The following is a 19000-nucleotide window of genomic DNA, read 5'->3' as shown; positions in this document are numbered from 1 at the left end:
TATAGGCAACAATTTGGGCCGCCTGGCTAGTTGCGAACTAATTTGCCAAAATGTACGCAATTATGACATAACATTGAAGGTTGTGCAATGTAACAGCAATATTTAGACTTATGGATGCCACCAGTTAGATAAAATACGGAACGGTTCCGCATTTCACTGAAAGAATAAATATTTTGTTTTCGAAATGATAGTTTCCGGCTTTTACCATATTAATGACCCAGGCAGCAACAGGCTCGTAAGCATTCATTCAAACAGCACTTTACTGCATTTGGCAGCAGCTGTTTATGACTTCAAGCCTATCAACTCCCGAGATTAGGCTGGCAATACTAAAGTACCTATTAGAACATCCAATAGTCAAAGGTATATGAAATACAAATGTTATGGAGAGAAATAGTCCTATAATAACTAACTACAACCTAAAACTTCTTACCTGGGAATATTGAAGACTCATGTTAAAAGGAACCACCAGCTTTCATATGTTCTCATGTTCTGAGCAAGGAAGTTAAACGTTAGCTTTTTTACATGGCACATATTGCACTTTTACTTTCTTCTCCAACACTTTGTTTTTGCATTATTTAAACATGTTTCATTATTTATTTGAGACTAAATTTATTGTATTGATGTATTATATTAAGTTAAAATAAAAGTGTTCATTCAGTATTGTTGTAATTGTCATTATTACAAATATATATTTATAAAAAATTGTTTAAAAAAAATATATAAAGATATTATTTATTTTTTCTTAAATTCACACACAAAAAATGTAATTTTTTTTGTTTTTTTTTAAATGTAAAAAATGGCCGATTAATCGGTATCTGCTTTTTTTGGTCCTCCAATAATCGGTATCGCCGTTGAAAAATCATAAATCGGTCAACCTCTAATTAATATCCACTATTGGCAGGTTTTTTTCAAAGTTTGAAATTGGGATCCTTTGCTCTGGACATGTCACGCCCTGACCATAGTTTGCTTTGTATGTTTTTAGGTTTTGTTTGGTCAGGGTGTGATCTGAGTGGGCATTCTATGTTGGATGTCTAGTTTGTCTGTTTCTGTGTTTGGCCTGATATGGTTCTCAATCAGAGGCAGGTGTTAGTCGTTGTCTCTGATTGGGAACCATATTTAGATAGACAATCACCCACAATGACAAAACAGGCTATGTTAGTTGCTTGTGTCAGCACATTTGGTATATAGCTTCACGGTCGTTGTTCATTTATTGTTTTGTTCAGTTTACTTCGTGTTTTTGTCATCCATTAAAATGATGCATTCACACCACGCTGCGCTTTGGTCCGCTTCTTACGACGATCGTGACAGAATCACCCATCACAAAAGGACCAAGCGGCGTGGTAATGGGCAGCAGCAGCAGTGATGTCAGGATTTCTGGACATGGGAGCGAGATCTGGACTGTGTCACTACTTGGGAGGAGATTGACAGGTGGGCGGTCGACCCAGGGAGAGTGCCGGAGCCCACCTGGGATTCTCTGGAGCAGTGTGAGGAGGGATACCGGCGAATGGAGTCAGCACAGTGGCGCGGTAGGAAGCCCGAGAGGCAGCCCCAAAAATTTCTTGGGGGGAGACACACGGGGAGTGTGGCGAAGCCAGGTAGGAGACCTGCGCCAACTCCCCATGCTTACTGGAGAGCGAGATGGACCGGGCAGGCACCGTGTTATGCTGTGGAGCGCACTGTGTCCCCGGTGCGGGTGCACAGCCCGGTGCGGTACATTCCAGCTCCTCGTATCGGCCGGGCTAGAGTGAGCATCGAGCCAGGTGCCATGAAGCCGGCTCTACGCATCTGGTCTCCAGTGCGTCTCCTCGGGCCGGCGTACATGGCATCAGCCTTACGCATGGTGTCCCCGATTCGCCAGCACAGCCCAGTGCAGGCTATTCCACCTCGCCGCACTGGCCTGGCTACCGGGAGCATGCAACCAGGTAAGGTTGGGCAGGCTCGGTGCTCAAGAGCTCCAGTGTGCCTGCACGGTCCGGTCTATCCAGTGCCACCTCCACGCACCAGCCCTCCGGTGGCAACCCCCCGCACCAGGCTGTCTCTGTCTTCTGCCTACAGGTGCTTCCTCCTCTCCAGTGCCGCCAGAGTCTCCCGTCTGTCCAGAGCCGCCAGAGTCTCCCGTCTGTCCAGAGCCGCCAGAGTCTCCCGTCTGTCCAGAGCCGCCAGAGTCTCCCGTCTGTCCAGAGCCGCCAGAGTCTCCCGTCTGTCCAGAGCCGCCAGAGTCTCCCGTCTGTCCAGAGCCGCCAGAGTCTCCCGTCTGTCCTGAGCCGCCAGAGTCTCCCGTCTGTCCTGAGCCGCCAGAGTCTCCCGTCTGTCCTGAGCCGCCAGAGTCTCCCGTCTGTCCTGAGCCGCCAGAGTCTCCCGTCTGTCCTGAGCCGCCAGAGCCTCCCGTCTGTCCTGAGCCGCCAGAGCCGTCAGCCAGCCAAGAGCCGCCAGCCGCCAGCCAGCCAGGAGCTGCCAGAGCCGCCAGCCAGCCAGGAGCTGCCAGAGCCGCCAGCCAGCCAGGAGCTACCCCTCAGTCCCGAGCTGCCCCTCAGTCCCGAGCTGCCCCTCAGTCCCGAGCTGCCCCTCAGTCCCGAGCTGCCCCTCAGTCCAGTGGGGCCCCTTAATAGGGTTGCTAGTCCTAGGTTGGCGGCGAGGGTCGCCGTTCCTAGGGGGCCACAGAAGCGGACTAAGACTATGGTGGAGTGGGGTCCACGTCCAGCACCTGAGCCGCCACCGCGGACAGATGCCCACCCAGACCCTCCCCTATAGGTTCAGGTTTTGCGGCCGGAGTCCGCACCTTTGGGGGGGTACTGTCACGCCCTGACCATAGTTTGATTTGTATGTTTATATGTTTTGTTTGGTCAGGGTGTGATCTGAGTGGGCATTCTATGTTGGATGTCTAGTTTGTCTGTTTCTGTGTTTGGCCTGATATGGTTCTCAATCAGAGGCAGGTGTTAGTCATGGTCTCTTTGGGAACCATATTTAGGTAGCCTGTTTTGTCATTGTGGGTTGTGGGTGATTGTCTATGTTAGTTGCTTGTGTCAGCACATTTCGTATATAGCTTCACGGTCGTTGTTCATTTATTGTTTTGTTCAGTTTACTTCGTGTTTTCGTCATCCATTAAAATGATGCATTCACACCACGCTGCGCTTTGGTCCGCTTCTTATGACGATCGTGACAGGACAAGGGAATTTCCAGGCATAGAGGCGACATGAAATTACTAGTATTGAAAGTATTTAGAAAATTCTCCACATTTATAATTTATAAAAATTCCCCTAAATGTACATACATAAGCTCAAATAATGCAACAAATGTTGTTTTTTTTCAACTATAAAAATGTTGTTTCCCTGCTGGACAAGGATTAGCCTGACTTTCAAGAATCCCTGAGCTAATTTCCTGTAATTCTACATATTTTGCCATGAGGCTGAGAGACATTGTTGCAGTTTTCAAGCTAATTTCCTGTAATTCCACGCCAAAAATGCATGGCTTATGACATGTTCATTAGCTCTCTGGGTGGCCTGACCTCCAGGGGGACCCTAACCCAACAACAAAGCTTGTGAGCTCCCCCGCCTTGCAGGGTCTACGGGGATGTGTGCTACGTCAGTGACTCCATCAACTGACTGTCTAAACAGCCATATCATTTCTTCCCCCCACATCTGGGGCACACCAACGCCAATAACTGCATCTCTCACAAAGCTTTCATTTGACTGAGGTAAATCTCAATTGATAGAAACTGACTGTGGATGTTCATTATACCCAGTTCTGACATCACCGCAATGAAACACACAGTAGCGAAGCTCCCTGTTCTATTCTAGCCGTCTGGAATGGTGGACCTTAAAGGACTATCTCTCTCAGAACATACACAGACACAGAGTGTGTGTGTGTATTCTCCATGTGTTCTCTGTGCAGGTGTGCGTGGCGGCTGTCATAGACGCTGCGGTGCGGTCGGGTGGTGCCGCCCATCTGCATTGTCCCTCTTGCTAATGCCATTCATGTTCAAGCCCACCATTACATAAGGTAAACAGAGAGATGAGGCTTTAAATGTGGGTATTTCTGCTGCTGTATCTCGCTCCACATCACCAGCAGGAGGAGAGATGTGTCTGACAGTCCGTCACAGGACATGAAAGAGAGGTGCTCCTTAGCACCTCCTCCTACTGAGAAGGGCCTAGAACAGAGGAGGGAGGAGGAAAATGGGAATATCTCTCCCTCTGCCTTCACCTCTCTCTCCCTGAGTGGCATGTTGGCTCGAGTTCGACATGGCAGAAGTACAATCAGAACCCCCGGGGGTTGCGTTTTGCATTATGCTTTACTAGAGAAAAAGCAGTCTTCAATTTAGTTTTAATTACTATCTCACTTAATAAAAACCCTAAATGCTGTCAGAACTAAAGAGCATGTAAAATGCATAACTTACAAATTACAAAATGAAACAGAGCTGAAGGGGAATGCAACTGTGAAATATGAACATTGTGAGAGAGGAGGGTAAATGAGACCTAATTACAGTACACGAGATAAAGAGGAAGACAGGAGGAAACTTTGAGCTGATCTGGATGGTGTTATTGTAGAAGTCCATGTGTAGCAGAGCCTTCCTGGTAATCAGGCATCCCTAATGCTGTATTAACACATTTATTGACCCCAGCAAGGGAGAGAGACACTAATTGGACTGATGAGCTAGGATGAACTTCCTCCTCCTCCTCATCTCCAGTGTCACATCTCTGAGCTGCAGTTCTGTTCACACCGTGATTCACATGTCCCTGATGCGCTGTGGTCGACATTGAGATTCAAATGGCCCTTTATTGTGCCAACAAAATGTTTTTACACTTGAAATTCATAAGCAGTGGCTTGTCATAGCCTTGTTGTCACTCGGGCTCAAATCCCTTGGTAAACAACCGCTTTTGCTTCAGACGAAAAACACATTTACAGGTAGACGAGGGCAGCGGCTGAACAAATGTTGTGAAAAATGAAGGCCCATATTTTGGGGTAGTATAATTTCTCATCATCATCATCTCCTCCTCTTTCACTTGCACACAAACTCAATGTGTGACCTAGCTAGCTACAGTACTTACAAGTACAGCATTATTAGTGTTATTATTACTCTAATGATCTGTGTGGACGCTGAGCCCTCTAAAGATAATTCCAATGGCCTTTTCAGTGGTCATAATCTGTGTTGCAGCACTGGCTCTTTTTAAATGAAGCCGTCCATTCATAATCCTCTGAGCCAGGGAGAGAAGGACCTCCTGCTGGGGAGAGACCAGCCCTGGACTGGTATTATTAGTATGAAGCTGGATTCACTCTTTCACTTAACTTCTCCAGCCCCATCCTTGGCACATCTAAACCAAATTAACTCCAGGGCCAAGGCAGACTCAAAAACAAGAAATGCATGTACGCACACACACACACCTTAACGTCTCGGTCCACTTGAGCTCCAGTTCCAGTGCCATCTTGTCCATCCTGAGCTTCTCGTCCTCTTTAATAGTGATGACTTTAGCCTCGTGCTGCTTCTTCTGGGCCTCCATCTCTCCCTGAGACGGGGAAGGAGAAAGACAGAAAGACATTAATAAAGAGAGAAAGGGTTCATGATATTAACTCTCATGATAAACAACACAATTGAGCATGAGATCTAACCCTGTATGGACAGGAGTCAACACACATTACTACCAATGAGGATCTTAGGGGCCTGTGTGAACATGGGCGCTCTGTGCTCTGTGTGATCAGTCAGAGGAGAGGAAAAACAGCCTGGACCTACTACCATCAATGCCGCTCCAAAACTTCCCCTGACATTCATTCAGACTACAGCCTGCTTCATTATGCAGGACCAGAGAGAGGGAAGAGGAGAAAGGGGAGCCTCAGAAGGTCAATGGCATAATGAAGTGCCAATGCCACATGGGCTCCTTAAAGATGAGAACAAAATTTACAATCTGAGCCTGATTAGGTATGTCAACCCAAAGCTGCTGGAAAGCCTGCTTAGCATATAAAGAATTGAAATCTGGGACAAAGCTGCTGGAAAGCCTGCTTGGCATATGAAGAATTGAAATCTGGGACAAAGCTGCTGGAAAGCCTGCTTGGCATATGAAGAATTGAAATCTGGGACAAAGCTGCTGGAAAGCCTGCTTGGCATATGAAGAATTGAAATCTGGGACAAAGCTGCTGGAAAGCCTGCTTGGCATATGAAAAATTGGAATCTGGGACAAATCTGCTGGAAAGCCTGCTTGGCATATGAAAAATTGGAATCTGGGACAAATCTGCTGGAAAGCCTGCTTGGCATAGGAAGAATTGAAATCTGGGACAAAGCTGCTGGAAAGCCTGCTTGGCATATGAAGAATTGGAATCTGGGACAAATCTGCTGGAAAGCCTGCTTGGCATATGAAGAATTGGAATCTGGGACAAAGCGGGTGGACGTGATAGATTTAGTAAGGGAATAGACTCAAGGCTATTCAGTACAGATAAGCTTATTTATGGGGGTAATAAAGTTTAATACATAATCAATAAATACCTGGTCAGAAGAGGGAATGAGGAAGGAAAATCATTAGGGTGCCTGTTGGAGAATCCAATGGCTCCCTGATGAGGTAAACCCACCAAGGACCCATAAAAATCTATTTGTGTGTGTTTGCGTGTGTCTGCCTGTGTGTGTGTGTGTATGTGTGTGCGCTGTAACAGTGCTCTCACCTGCAGGGCGGTCAGCAGGTTGCTGGTCTCTCTCAGTCTGGCCCTGGTAGCGTCCAACTCCTCCACTAGTTTGTCCTGGGCCTCCTTCAGGTTGGAGATGTGTCCCTCTGCTGAACCCATGCCCTGCTCACCCTCCTTCACCAGCTCCTGCAGGCGCAGCACCTGCACACAGGGGAGGGACAGGGAGGGAGGGAGAGCAGACCCACACTCAGCACAGAACAAGAATAAAGGCTAGAAGTCTATCATACACCACAGTACCCAGACAGGCTTTAAAAACAGCTGTAATAAAGTAGAGTCAAATATATTCCCTTTTGTAATAAATTACAATTGGGAATCTGCACTTGAAATGAGTCAAGACACACTCTACACATCAGCAGCTGTTCTCTAGAAGTCTATCTCAGTGCTCAGAGAGGCCTTAACATCTTAACCAGCTGTAATGAACTCCTAGACATTCCCTTCAGTAGAGTTGGGAAACTGCACTTCAAATGAGCCAAGACATACATTCCTGCTGTTATTTTCCTTTCAAACCTGGTTTGTTTTCTGCGAAAGCGTCAAAATTCAAAGATCACCAATTAGCACCAGTAATTCTAATTCTATGTGTCTGACCACAATACATGGTCAAAATGAATTGAGAAAGAGGAGAGATCTGATAGGTAGAGTGACTCATGACTGACCTCCTGATTGGCTTGTTCAAGTTTGGCGGCGAGCTCCTCCCTCAGGCTGTCCAGTTGTTGTCTGAGATGGTTCTTCTGCTCCACCAATGAGAGCCTCTCCCTCTCAAACTGCTGCTCCATTTCCTGTAGACAAACCACATAATAATACCAGCACAATAACCATTACAGGGCTTACAATATTATAGGCTTTTTATGAATTGAAAATACTTTATAGATATGGGTGCAATAATTGTGCTTTTAGAGGAAAATCAATGAGGAAAATCAATGCCAGTTTAAAGGGAATGAATAGTACATGAAAGGACAATAGTTTGCATTATTCACATGAATACACTAATAAAAAGAGTTTTGTCAGCATCGTTGTTACACAATCCGGTAATATGGATTCAGTGGAGCTCTTTGGAGGAGGGCTTGTATTGAGAGCTGTTATATTTAGGAGGTTGTGTGTGTGTGTTTAAATCACCAGTGACACATTAAATGTGGTACCCCTGGGCAGGTGGTTAATATCCTGCTGGGAAAACAGATGACACGAGTGAGTTCATTATTTAAGCAACGTCAGGCCACTCAAGACAAGGATGTCTGCAAAGCAAATAAATGATGCAGTGTTTACTGATAAAAGTCATGTCACATTATGGAATTCCATTTGCAGGGAGGAAAGATTTTTCACTGTGACGGTGCGATATCACAGATCAAATGCAGCCTTCAGACATTTCTCGTATGGCATAGATCGCTAGTCTACCATTTCACTCTCATTGCAGGATATTTGTGCCAGTAGACGACACCAAAGTGACAATATAAATCAGTAGACATCACCATAGCAGGGACAGGCCAATGAGATGGAGGGAATGAGTGGCATTTTTAGCACCAGGCATGGAAATGCCAAAAAGATGATTTTCTCATGAAATTCTCAACAGTTCTGCATCTCTTAACGTCAGCGCTGATTCAACTGTGGACAGGACATTGTTCAAACCCCTTCATATAGGCCTACATCTTCTACGAAAACAGAAGTCTTGACCACTTTCATAAAAACATTATGACTAGTATATTACTCTTAAGAGTTTGTTCTTAACTGACTTGCCTAGTTAAATAAAGGTAAAATAAAATAAACTCTGAAAGGACACCTTGGAGCTAAATCAATGACTGCCAAATAAACACTAAATGCATTGAGCTGACTAGAGACAGACTACTATGTGAACCATGTCCACTCCAATATTAAGGTTCCTCTGATACAGAAGGGGATTGACACTCTGCAGCATGATCCTTTCTCTCTGTAACTTCGGTTCATGCTTTCCAATGACCCAAAATGGAATATACAACAGACACTTCAAAGTGCAATCTCAAAAGGTCTATATATGAGCAGAAGACTGGTCAGCGCGATGGACTAAGTAAGGCGGAGTACTGCGCTGCACACTGTAGGTGCGTGTCTGGTAGGTTACGGCTACATCGTTTAGCGCTTTCATCCTTCTCTGCACTCACATATGCAAATAGGAGCTCATCTATGTTTCGTGATCCCATCCCAACAAGAGTGTATGACATTATGCATTTAATCTTGTTAGAGTCTTCCCCTATGTTTCTTTTTTACACTGGGTGTCAAGTTAAGGCATGTGTGTGTGAAGACGTTGAGTCCCCATTTCCCAGGCTTCTTGAATAGTGTATACTCTTCAAAGCTTCTAAACGTTTAGTGTGCCACACAAAGTCTGTCAGCCGGGCCACGGTAGTTTGACTAGTCACATCTCAGTGTCCAAACTAAAAAGTCCATCCCACACCTTGGTGCTGACGACAAAATGACTCTCTGCTTTACACAGAGGAAGAGCCTGGGGGACTTGGCCCAAAATATGATGTCAGCTGCCGCCACATGGCCTTGTCAAGCTGCTCTTTGCGACTACAATGACTCACCGCGCACAAACATAGACCCATTTCATTATGCTCTCCTTTCGCCGCTCTCTCCTTTCCCATTTGAGAGAGCGAGGAGCAGAGATGATAGATTGAGAGAGAGAATTTCTCTCACACACACACACACACACACACACACACACACACACACACACACACACACACACACACACACACACACACACACACACACACACACACACACACACACACACACACACACACACACACACACGGGATCGACCAACGTTTGTCTGCCTGAGATAAGGTTCCTGAAAGCAGCTGGTGAGGTGCAGACAGGTGTAATCACAGTCTTCCTCTGCCGATGAGACTCCGGAGCTCAAATAGCATCCTGGTGGAAGAACAAGAGGGGTTGTTACCTCCATTTCCTCCCATTTAAAACAAGAAGGAGAAACAGTGGAAAATGTGTTGACTATGAAGAATTAACAGGGTCATTGTGTGTCAGAGACACCCACGCACGTACACACATTCCAAAGCCCATGAGGAAAGCCACTGTCATCCTTCAAATTGCCAGAGAGTAGAGGCCACAATGGTGTTAGGTTGGCCGGCCCTGATATAAACAAGGGACTGGCTAATTACATCGGCTTAACCCAACATCTGTCATTTGGCCGGTATTTTATTACATAAAGAGTAAATCATGCAACCATGTTGGAGAGGGACGAGTTGACAGGAGCCTTTGGCAGCTACCGAGCTGAGAAATAAAAAGATGACTAATTGCATTTTGGCTGAGTCAATCGTGCATGTCTTTTGAGTGCTTTAATTGAATATGTTATCAGTCAGGGATATCAAAACAGACAGTTTAGTCATGTCACTGCAGCAGATGTTTTCAAGCAGATAGAAAACAAAAAAAGAGTAATTATTTAATAGAGTGAGAGCCAGGTTCTGTCAGCATCTCCAACACCTCGGAATAGGCAGGTCCTGGAACAGTGTGTGTGTGTTTGAGTGGTTGGGCTGAGCAGAGCGGGGTGGGGAGATGAATTGTCATGGTAGTTTTTAACGAGGCGTGGGTGCTAGGCACTGCTCTACTGCCTGCAGGACTGGAGCTGAGGCAGCAGAGCTCTGGGCCCTGACACACACAGAGAACACACTGGGAAAGAGGCAGACACAGGCCTGAGACACACAGACACAACCTGGGAGACACACAGACACAACCTGGGAGACACACAGACACAACCTGGGAGACACACAGACACAACCTGGGAGACACACAGACACAACCTGGGAGACACACAGACACAACCTGGGAGACACACAGACACAACCTGGGAGACACACAGACACAACCTGGGAGACACACAGACACAACCTGAGAGACACACAGACACAACCTGGGACACACAGAGACACACAGACACAACCTGAGAGACACACAGACACAACCTGGGACACACAGACACAAGACACACACACAGACACAACCTGACACACAGAGACACACAGACACAACCTGGGACACACACAGACACAACCTGGGACACACACAGACACAACCTGGGACACACACAGACACAACCTGGGACACACAGACACAACCTGGGACACACAGACACAACCTGGGACACACAGACACAACCTGGGACACACAGACACAACCTGGGACACACAGAGACAACCAGAGACACAGACACAACCTGGGACACACAGACACAACCTGGGACACACAGACACAACCTGAGAGACACAGACACAACCTGAGAGACACAGACACAACCTGAGAGACACAGACATGGCGGAGGTACATTGCACTGGGCTCTCTTACAGAGAAGGCTGAACAGAGAGAAATACCTAATCAAGAACTGAGCAAAACAGGGCCCTAAAAGCTGAGGGAGACTAGTGACAAACCACATTACAGCAAGGAAACTAGATTTTTTTGGGATGGGTCTGTTGTCAACCAATATAACCAATCTCTTTCTGTATGATTTTAAACCACTAGACATCCATAGTGGCAGCACTTATGTGTTGTGTGGAATGGAAGGCAGCACTTGAGGGTAGTCAAAGCTATACCAGCATAGAGCTGTTCTCAACACTCATGGGACTGCCTTGACAAGTAGCTCTGACGAGCTGTAGAGCCAAACCAGCACAGAAAAGCCTGGAATTCATGCATGCAAATGACATGTAGGGACTTGGAGGAAAGATAAGCTGTTCTGCCCATGGTAATGAGTCTCTCTCTCTCTCCCTTCTCCTCTCCCTCTTTCTGGCTCTCCACGGCTCTCTTTCTCGGTCTCTACAGAGTGGTTCCACCAGCTGTTTGTAGTCCGTGATGAATTAAAAACCTATTTCAAACTGGTAATCATTGGGCTTTCATAATAAGGTTCAGACTCAGCATTGACCTTTTCTCTTATCCCCATATTCAATTAGTAGAAGAGAATCATTGTTTCAACTGTTGTTCTTTAGTCTTGCTGTTGGATCCTGTGTGACTTGGTTCATTAGGGTGGTTGTAATGGCACCGTGCACTGCAAGAGCAGATGAGTGTAGTTTGGTATAGATATGCACAATAATGCAATTAGATAATGTATTACCCCGTAAGCCAAGGCCATTTGCTATCCATAACAATAGCCAAATCATAGCAAATCATAGCTTGGAGGTGAAGTGATCGTTTCTGCAGTGGAAATCCCAATCCCATCCCATTGCTGAGGTGTGTAGGTACAGTTTCACTGCTGTGTGTGTGTGTGTGTGTGTGTGTGTGTGTGTGTCTGTGTGTGTGTGTGTGTGTGTGTTGCGTAGATTCAGTGCAGTGTTACCTAAGGTGTGTGTGTGTGTGTGTGTGTGTGTGTGTGTGTGTGTGTGTGTGTGTGTGTGTGTGTGTACACTCTTCTTACGGCCAGTAGCCAGCTCCTCTCCGTCTCGGCAGTAGTCTGTGTGTTCTCCAAGGTGGTCCGGTGTTTTTTCGACAGCTCCTCCAGCGCCCGGGTCTGTGACTCTTTGAAGTGGGCGGCGTCATCCTCGTATTTGGCACGCATGTTCACCATCTCCTTCTCATACATCTGCTTCTCCTCCCGTAGAGTCTGACGGAACAACACAGACACAACACCATGACAGTATGCCCTGTGTTAATCAAAAGACGTTTGATTCTAGTTTTATTAAAACCCAGCTGTGAACAGAATGCTAAACTCATTACTGTCTTATTTCTATTTCCTTTGAGTCATTTGAGTGAGCTTGAGTCAGTCACATACAGGTAACATGTGAACGGCTGTTTGGTGTCTTGTAACGGAGGAAAGTGACAGCCTGAAGATGCTTCAAATCCCCTCTGACACAATATTCCCATTCAGAGATGAGGCTCAAGCAGCAAGCCAAAACGAACGGAGAGAGAGGCCTCTTACCAGACAAGAGAGAGAGAGCAGTGTTTCTCAGAATGCCAGTGGCCCAGTGGATTACTGCACAATTCACTCACACCTCCGTTCACAGTAGGTTGCCATAGTAACACCTAACTCAAGGCTATGGTAATGGCAAACAAAACAGAGATTTCCTGGAAACTGGAGAGATGAGGTCAGGTTTTCAGGCTACAGCATTGCGGTAAAAGTGACTAGGGCTCCCGAGTGGCGCAGCGGTCTAAGGCACTGCATCTCAGTGCAAGAGGCTTCATTACAGTCCCTGGTTCGAACCCAGGCTGTATCACATCCGGACGTGATTGGGAGTCCCATAGTTTCTCTCATGACGGCCTACCCCGGTTTTGCCGGGGGTAGAATTTGCAATTTCGTCATTCGTCATTGCAAATAAGAATTTGTTCTTAACTGACTTACCTAGTTAAATAAAGGTTAAATAAATAAAAAATGTGTAATTGAGAGACAGGGGACATAGCATTGAGGGGTGCGGGTCACTGTCAACAGAACACGCTCCCTGTATTGATAACAGGAGGTTGGTGGCACCTCCATTGGGGAGGACGGGCTCGTGGTAATGGCAGGAGTGGAGTAAGTGGAATGATATCAAATACGTCAAACACATGGTGTGATGTCATTCCATTCTCTCCGTTCAAGCCCTTATTATGAGGCGTCCTCCCCTCAGCAGCCTCCACTGATATCGTCATGCAGAACGGCATATTGCGAAAGCTTCAACTGTACATTTTACCATAATGTAAACGATGAATGAAAAATAGATTATACTTGACATTCATTTACGGGGGAAGTGCAGTTTGTCTTCGGCTCTACTGTTGGTAAATAAGGAGCATGACCATCTGCAGTCGTGTGTTCAGAAGCCATGCATATTTCAGGGCTCTGTAACTCCTGAGAGCACGGAGGACTTTCCAAGGAGCCATCTAAATGCTTAGTCGTAAAATCTGAGTTTATATGTGTAATCTGACATTAATAATTGAAGTTAAATGCTATTTTACAACCAGAAAGCATGGCTGAAAGAAAAATGCTGACTATAGTGGAAGTAGCAGCCATGGCTAATAGTTGAGATATATGAAGCGAATTGTGACACAAAATGGATGTCTATTTACAGCTAAAGTGTAGTCTCCTAAATCGAAATAACCAGCTAAACGTCAACAAAAATTGGTTTTGTCCAGTAACTTCTCTTTCCAAGATGTTGAGTTTTGTGAATAGCGCTGAGCCATTAATCAAAATGTTGAGCTTCCTTTCGGTTATTTAACAACTAATTGACCGACGTTGGTTCAATTACTTGAATTCCATTTAGTTAGTGAGCTCAACGCGCCGTTTTCTCTAGGGAGAAATCAAACTATTCACGAGAGAATTTGTCAAGAACTATGTGGGACGTTGGGCTGATTGGAAGTTTTCATGAGGCAAATAATCAACCTAGTTTACCACAGAAACGTGAGATAACGTTAGATGGTTGACTGGCTGGCTGCTACTGTCTGAGCAGAGATCAGATGATGACGGAATGAAAAATAAGAAAAGACAAAAAAAACTAAGTAATATACACAACTGTAATATTTTATTAAAGTAAGTAAAGTAAGTGAATAAATGATGGTTTAATAAGTGTCCAGCAGTAATGGGCATTCACTACCATCATGGGGCTCATATAGTTTAAATCTGTGTTGTTACAGCATTCAACCCACTGTCAGGAAGAAGGCAGGTGATGGCTGAGGAAACCTCTAAAATAATTTTAATGTCATTATTTGATAACGCATTTAATGTTTGTTTTTTATTGAAACACAAATCGAAAACCGTGATTATTTTTTAATAGTCAAACCGACCTCACAAAGCACTAATCGCTCAGCACTAGTAGTGAATTAAACATGGAGGGGTGGATTTAGGCCCTGCAGCAGCTGATGGCCAGTAAAGCAGTGAGGAGTGTTTAACTGGGGAGATCTGTTGTAAACACGTTCAAACCTAATATTTTCTCCTTAGAGGAGCTGGTGCAGAATAAGAGTCTGTCCTCAGACAAGTCCAGGCTCCGGTGGCAGAAATACAGTTCCCTCCACACCCCTGAAGGCTCACCTTCTCCAGGGAGAGAATCTGTTGCCTCTGCCTGTCGTCCAGTGCCTGGGACTTGTTCTGCAGGGCCCCACGTTCCTCTTCTAGACGTACCACTTTGTCCTTCAGACGAGACTTCTCAGACTCCAGGTCCCGGATGGCTGCCTCGTGGTTCATCTGAGTGGCTTGCAGGCTGCCAATGTGACCTGCAGAGGAGAGGAAGAGAGAGAGCGATAGAGAGAGATGAAGAGAGAGATGAAGAGAGAGAACACAGTGACAAACAGTCCAGCCAAACAGGGCTATTAGAATGACATTACCTGTAACAGCAGTATAACCATAGAGAGTTGCCCTGGGTCAATGTACTGTTTAAACATTGACGTTGGTATTGGTAAATAGCCCACCCATTTTCACCTACCTCATCCCCATACTGTTTTTATTTATTTACTTGCTCTTTTGCACACCAATATCTCTACCTGTACATGACCATCTGATCATTTATCACTCCAGTGTTAATCTGCAAAATTGTAATTATTCGCCTACCTCCTCATGCCTTTTGCACACATTGTATATAGACTCCCCCCTTTGTTTTCTACTGTGTTATTGACTTGTTAATTGTTTATTCCATGTGTAACTCTGTGTTGTCTGCTCACACTGCTATGCTTTATCTTGGCCAGGTCGCAGTTGCAAATGAGAACTTGTTCTCAACTGGCCTACCTGGTTAAATAAAGGTGAAATAAAATAAAAATAAAACGTTTCGGTGAGCCAGTATTTCATTGCCAGATGAAATATTGATGCAGCAAGGCATCACTAATAATCAAATGAGCTCACACAGGCATGGCTGTGAGTATACAGCAGGGCTGGCTGCAGGATAGACCGTACAAAGTGCAGCACGCCTTAAACTAGGCGTAATTAATTTGAACACGGCTTTCACCTCCTTGGGCTCATGACTACCATTAATGCAGGGATACACCATTTCACCATTAAACAGTTATGTTACAGCAGTTCAGATTAGCCCAAGTAGCCGTGATGCTAATATTGTAGTGTTTGTAGTGTAATATTGTAAGTGTTTCTCCAACAGCTAAGAGGTGAGTGTTTTCAGCAGCAGCCTCTCTGTATCTGATGCCAAACATGGGGCTGCAGATATATACAGTACTACACAGCTACACAATAGGCACCACAGAAAATTCCAGACACAAAGGCAAACAAGTTTTTTCTCTCTCTGTCCTTGATGTATACCTTGACCACGGTATGACAGGTTGAACCACAACAGATGTTGCAGGGCTAGGTAAGAGCTAGGTGAGGGGGTCTATGTAAGCCCTCTCCCCATCAGGGTACATTCCAGAGCCAGGGGGGGGGGGGGGGGGGGTGGTGAAGAGGTCTCTTGGAGCAGAGCTGGGGCTAGGCTGCAGAGCACACTGGACCTCTGTTGCCGGGATACCGGGGAAGTTATTTGTCACAGCACAATCTCCTGTCAACAGGTACACTAGCTGAAGCTGGAGCTACCTACCTCCAGAATGAATTAAAAAAGTCTATCTGGGTTTTGGTTCATTCTGCCATCCACTGGGAATGTATCATACCAGTGAAAAGGAAAGTGTTGCGTGACACATAATTGAGAATAGCTGGAAACCTATATACAGTAGGTTTGAGCCTGTGTACCTGTGAAAATATCTGATGCAAACTGGTGCAAAGACTTTTTTAACCAACATTATTTTAATATTTCATGACTTGAAGTTGTTGATATATACATTTGAAGTCAGAAATGTACATACACTTAGGTTGGAGTCAATAAAACTCGTTTTTCAACCACTCCACAAATTTCTTGTTAACAAACTATAGTTTTGGCAAGTCGGTTAGGACATCTACTTTGTGCATGACAAGTCATTTTTCCAACAACTGTTGACAGACAGATTATTTCACTTATAATTTACTGGATCACAAATCCAGTGGGTCAGAAGTTTACTGTGCCTTTAAACAGCGTTGAAAATTCCAGAAAATTATGTCATGGCTTCAGAAGCTTCTGATAGGCTAATTGACATCATTTGAGTCAATTGGAGGTGTACCTGTGGATGTATTTCAAGGCCTACCTTCAAAGTCAGTGCCTGTTTGCTTGACATCACAGAAAAATCAAAAGAAATCAGCCAAGACCTCAGAAAAAAAATCATTTCCAAACGCCTGAAGGTACCACGTTCATCTGTATAAACAATAGTACGCAAGTATAAACACCATGGGACCATGCAGCCCTCATACCACTCAGGAAGGAGAAGCGTTCTGTCTCCTAGAGATTAATGTACTTTGGTGCAAAAAGTGCAAATCAAATCCAGAACAAGAGCAAAGAACCTTGTGAAGATGCTGGAGGAAACCGGTACAAAAGTATCTATATCCACAGTAAAAACGAATCCTATATAAACATAACCTCAAAGCCGCTAAGCAAGGAAGAAGCCACTGCTCCAAAACCTCCATTAAAAAAACTGGGCCTCCTAGGTGGCGCAGTGGTCTAAGGCATCACAGTGCTAGCTGTGCCACCAGAGATTCTGGGTTCGAGCCCAGGCTCTGTCGCAGCCGGCCGCGACCGGGAGGCCCATGGGGCGGTGCACAATTGGCCCAGCGTCGTCCGGGTTACGTAGAGTTTGACCGTTTGCGCACAAGCAACTCCTGTGGCGGCCCGAGCGCAGTGCACGCTGACCAGGTCGCCTGGTGTACGGTGTTTCCTTTGACACATTGGTGCGGCTGGCTTCCGGGTTGGATTGTGTCAAGAAGCAGACCCACTTATTCTGGACATGTCCTAAATTACATGTTTACTGGACTCTCATTTTTGATTATTTATCTAGAGCCTTTGTTAGAGTTCTAGCCCCAGACCCATTGACCGCTCTGTTTGGTACAGTTGATGGGAATAACCACGAAGGGAAAGCTGTCTCTCTTTGTACTCTATTAGCCAAAAGGCTCATATTGCAATTTTGGAAACTGGAGACTGTACCCACATTTCAAAGGTGGGTACGGGATTTAGGGAATGTAATACATATGGAAAAGATTCGAAAACAATACCTCCAATAGAAGTCCAATGTTTTACAAAATATGGCAGCCGATACTGGATAAATGGTCTAGTCCCGCTTCATAACTGGGTTGACAATCTGCTGCTACTCTGTGCTGTACTCCACTCAATATCTATTTTTGGCTTAACTACACTGCTTGTAATGACTATATGATGTCTTCTTATACATGTACCACCTAATAGGATTTTGTTTTATTTTGTGTATGTGTGAGTTAAGTTTTGTTTTGTCCTCTAAATTGGCCATCCCATTCAACAGTACAATGAATGTCATTGTTAGTATTGCGGTCTTTTTTATTTGATTTTTTATTGTAAAATAATAAACATATTATAAAAAATGTAAAAAAGAAGCAGTGCGGTTTGGTTGGGGTGTCTTGTGATGGGTTTCGGAGGACTCGTGGCTCTCGACCTTTGCCTCTCCCGAGTCCGTATGGGAGTTGCAGCGATGAGACAAGACTGTAACTACTACCAATTGGATACAATGAAATTGGGGAGAAAAACGGGGGTAAAAAAACAACAACAAAAACAGACTACGGTATTCAACTGCACATGGGGACAAAGATCGTACTTTTTGGAGAAATGTCCTCTGGTCTGATGAGGAGGAAAAAGCTTGCAAGCTGAAAAACACCATCCCAACCCTGAAGCACAGGGGTGGCAGCATCATGTTGTTTGGGTTCTTTGCTGCAGGAGGGACTGGTGCACTTCACAAAATAGATGGCATCATGAGGGAGTAAAATTACATGGATATATTGAAGAAACATCTCAAGACATCAGTCAGGAAGTTAAAGCTTAGTCGCAAATGGGTCTTCCAAATGGACAATGACCCCAAGCATACTTCCAAAGTTGTGGCAAAATGGCTTAAGGACAACAAAGTCATGGTATTGGAGTGGCCATCACAAAGCCCTGACCTCAATCCTATAGAAAATGTGTGAGCAGAACTGAAAAAGCGTGTGTGAGCAAAGAGGCCTACAAACCTGACTCAGTTACACCAGCTCTGTCAGGAGGAATGGACCAAAATTCACCCTATTGTGGGAAGCTTGTGGAAGGCTACCCGAAACGGTTGACCCAAGTTAAACAATTTAAAAGGCAATGCTACCAAATACTAATTGAGTGTATGTAAACTTCTGACCCATTGGGAATGTGATGAAAGAAATAAAAGCTGAAATAAATCATTCTCTCTACTATTATTTTGACATTTCACATTCTTAAAATAAAGTGGTGATCCTAACTGACCTAAGACAGGGAATATTTACTAGGAATAAATGTCAGGAATTGTGAAAAACTGAGTTTAAATGTATTTGGCTAAGGTGTATGTAAACTTCCGACTTCAACTGTACATAGACTTAAACGTT

At 45.0% G+C, this 19000-nt stretch overlaps 1 protein-coding gene across 5 annotated transcripts in view; it reads right to left on the bottom strand.

Annotated features, from left to right (window-relative positions):
• LOC112250145 (family with sequence similarity 184 member Ab) overlaps positions 1 to 19000 on the bottom strand; it is a 120832-nt gene that overhangs the window by 50128 nt on the left and 51704 nt on the right. For all 5 annotated transcript variants that reach the window (XM_042321681.1, XM_024420036.2, XM_024420038.2 and 2 more), the window contains 5 exons: positions 14627 to 14808; positions 12050 to 12235; positions 7320 to 7442; positions 6646 to 6807; positions 5380 to 5501 (listed from right to left, as the gene is read on the bottom strand). In XM_042321681.1, the coding sequence (XP_042177615.1) occupies positions 5380 to 5501; positions 6646 to 6807; positions 7320 to 7442; positions 12050 to 12235; positions 14627 to 14808 (775 nt within the window). The remainder of the gene's footprint in view (positions 1 to 5379; positions 5502 to 6645; positions 6808 to 7319; positions 7443 to 12049; positions 12236 to 14626; positions 14809 to 19000) is intronic.

The sequence above is a fragment of the Oncorhynchus tshawytscha genome, linkage group LG05 (assembly GCF_018296145.1).
Source record: "Oncorhynchus tshawytscha isolate Ot180627B linkage group LG05, Otsh_v2.0, whole genome shotgun sequence".
NCBI classification, from domain to species: Eukaryota; Metazoa; Chordata; class Actinopteri; order Salmoniformes; family Salmonidae; genus Oncorhynchus; species Oncorhynchus tshawytscha.
Note: the sequence above shows the minus strand (reverse complement) of the source record. Positions and strands in the feature narration are given on the sequence as shown.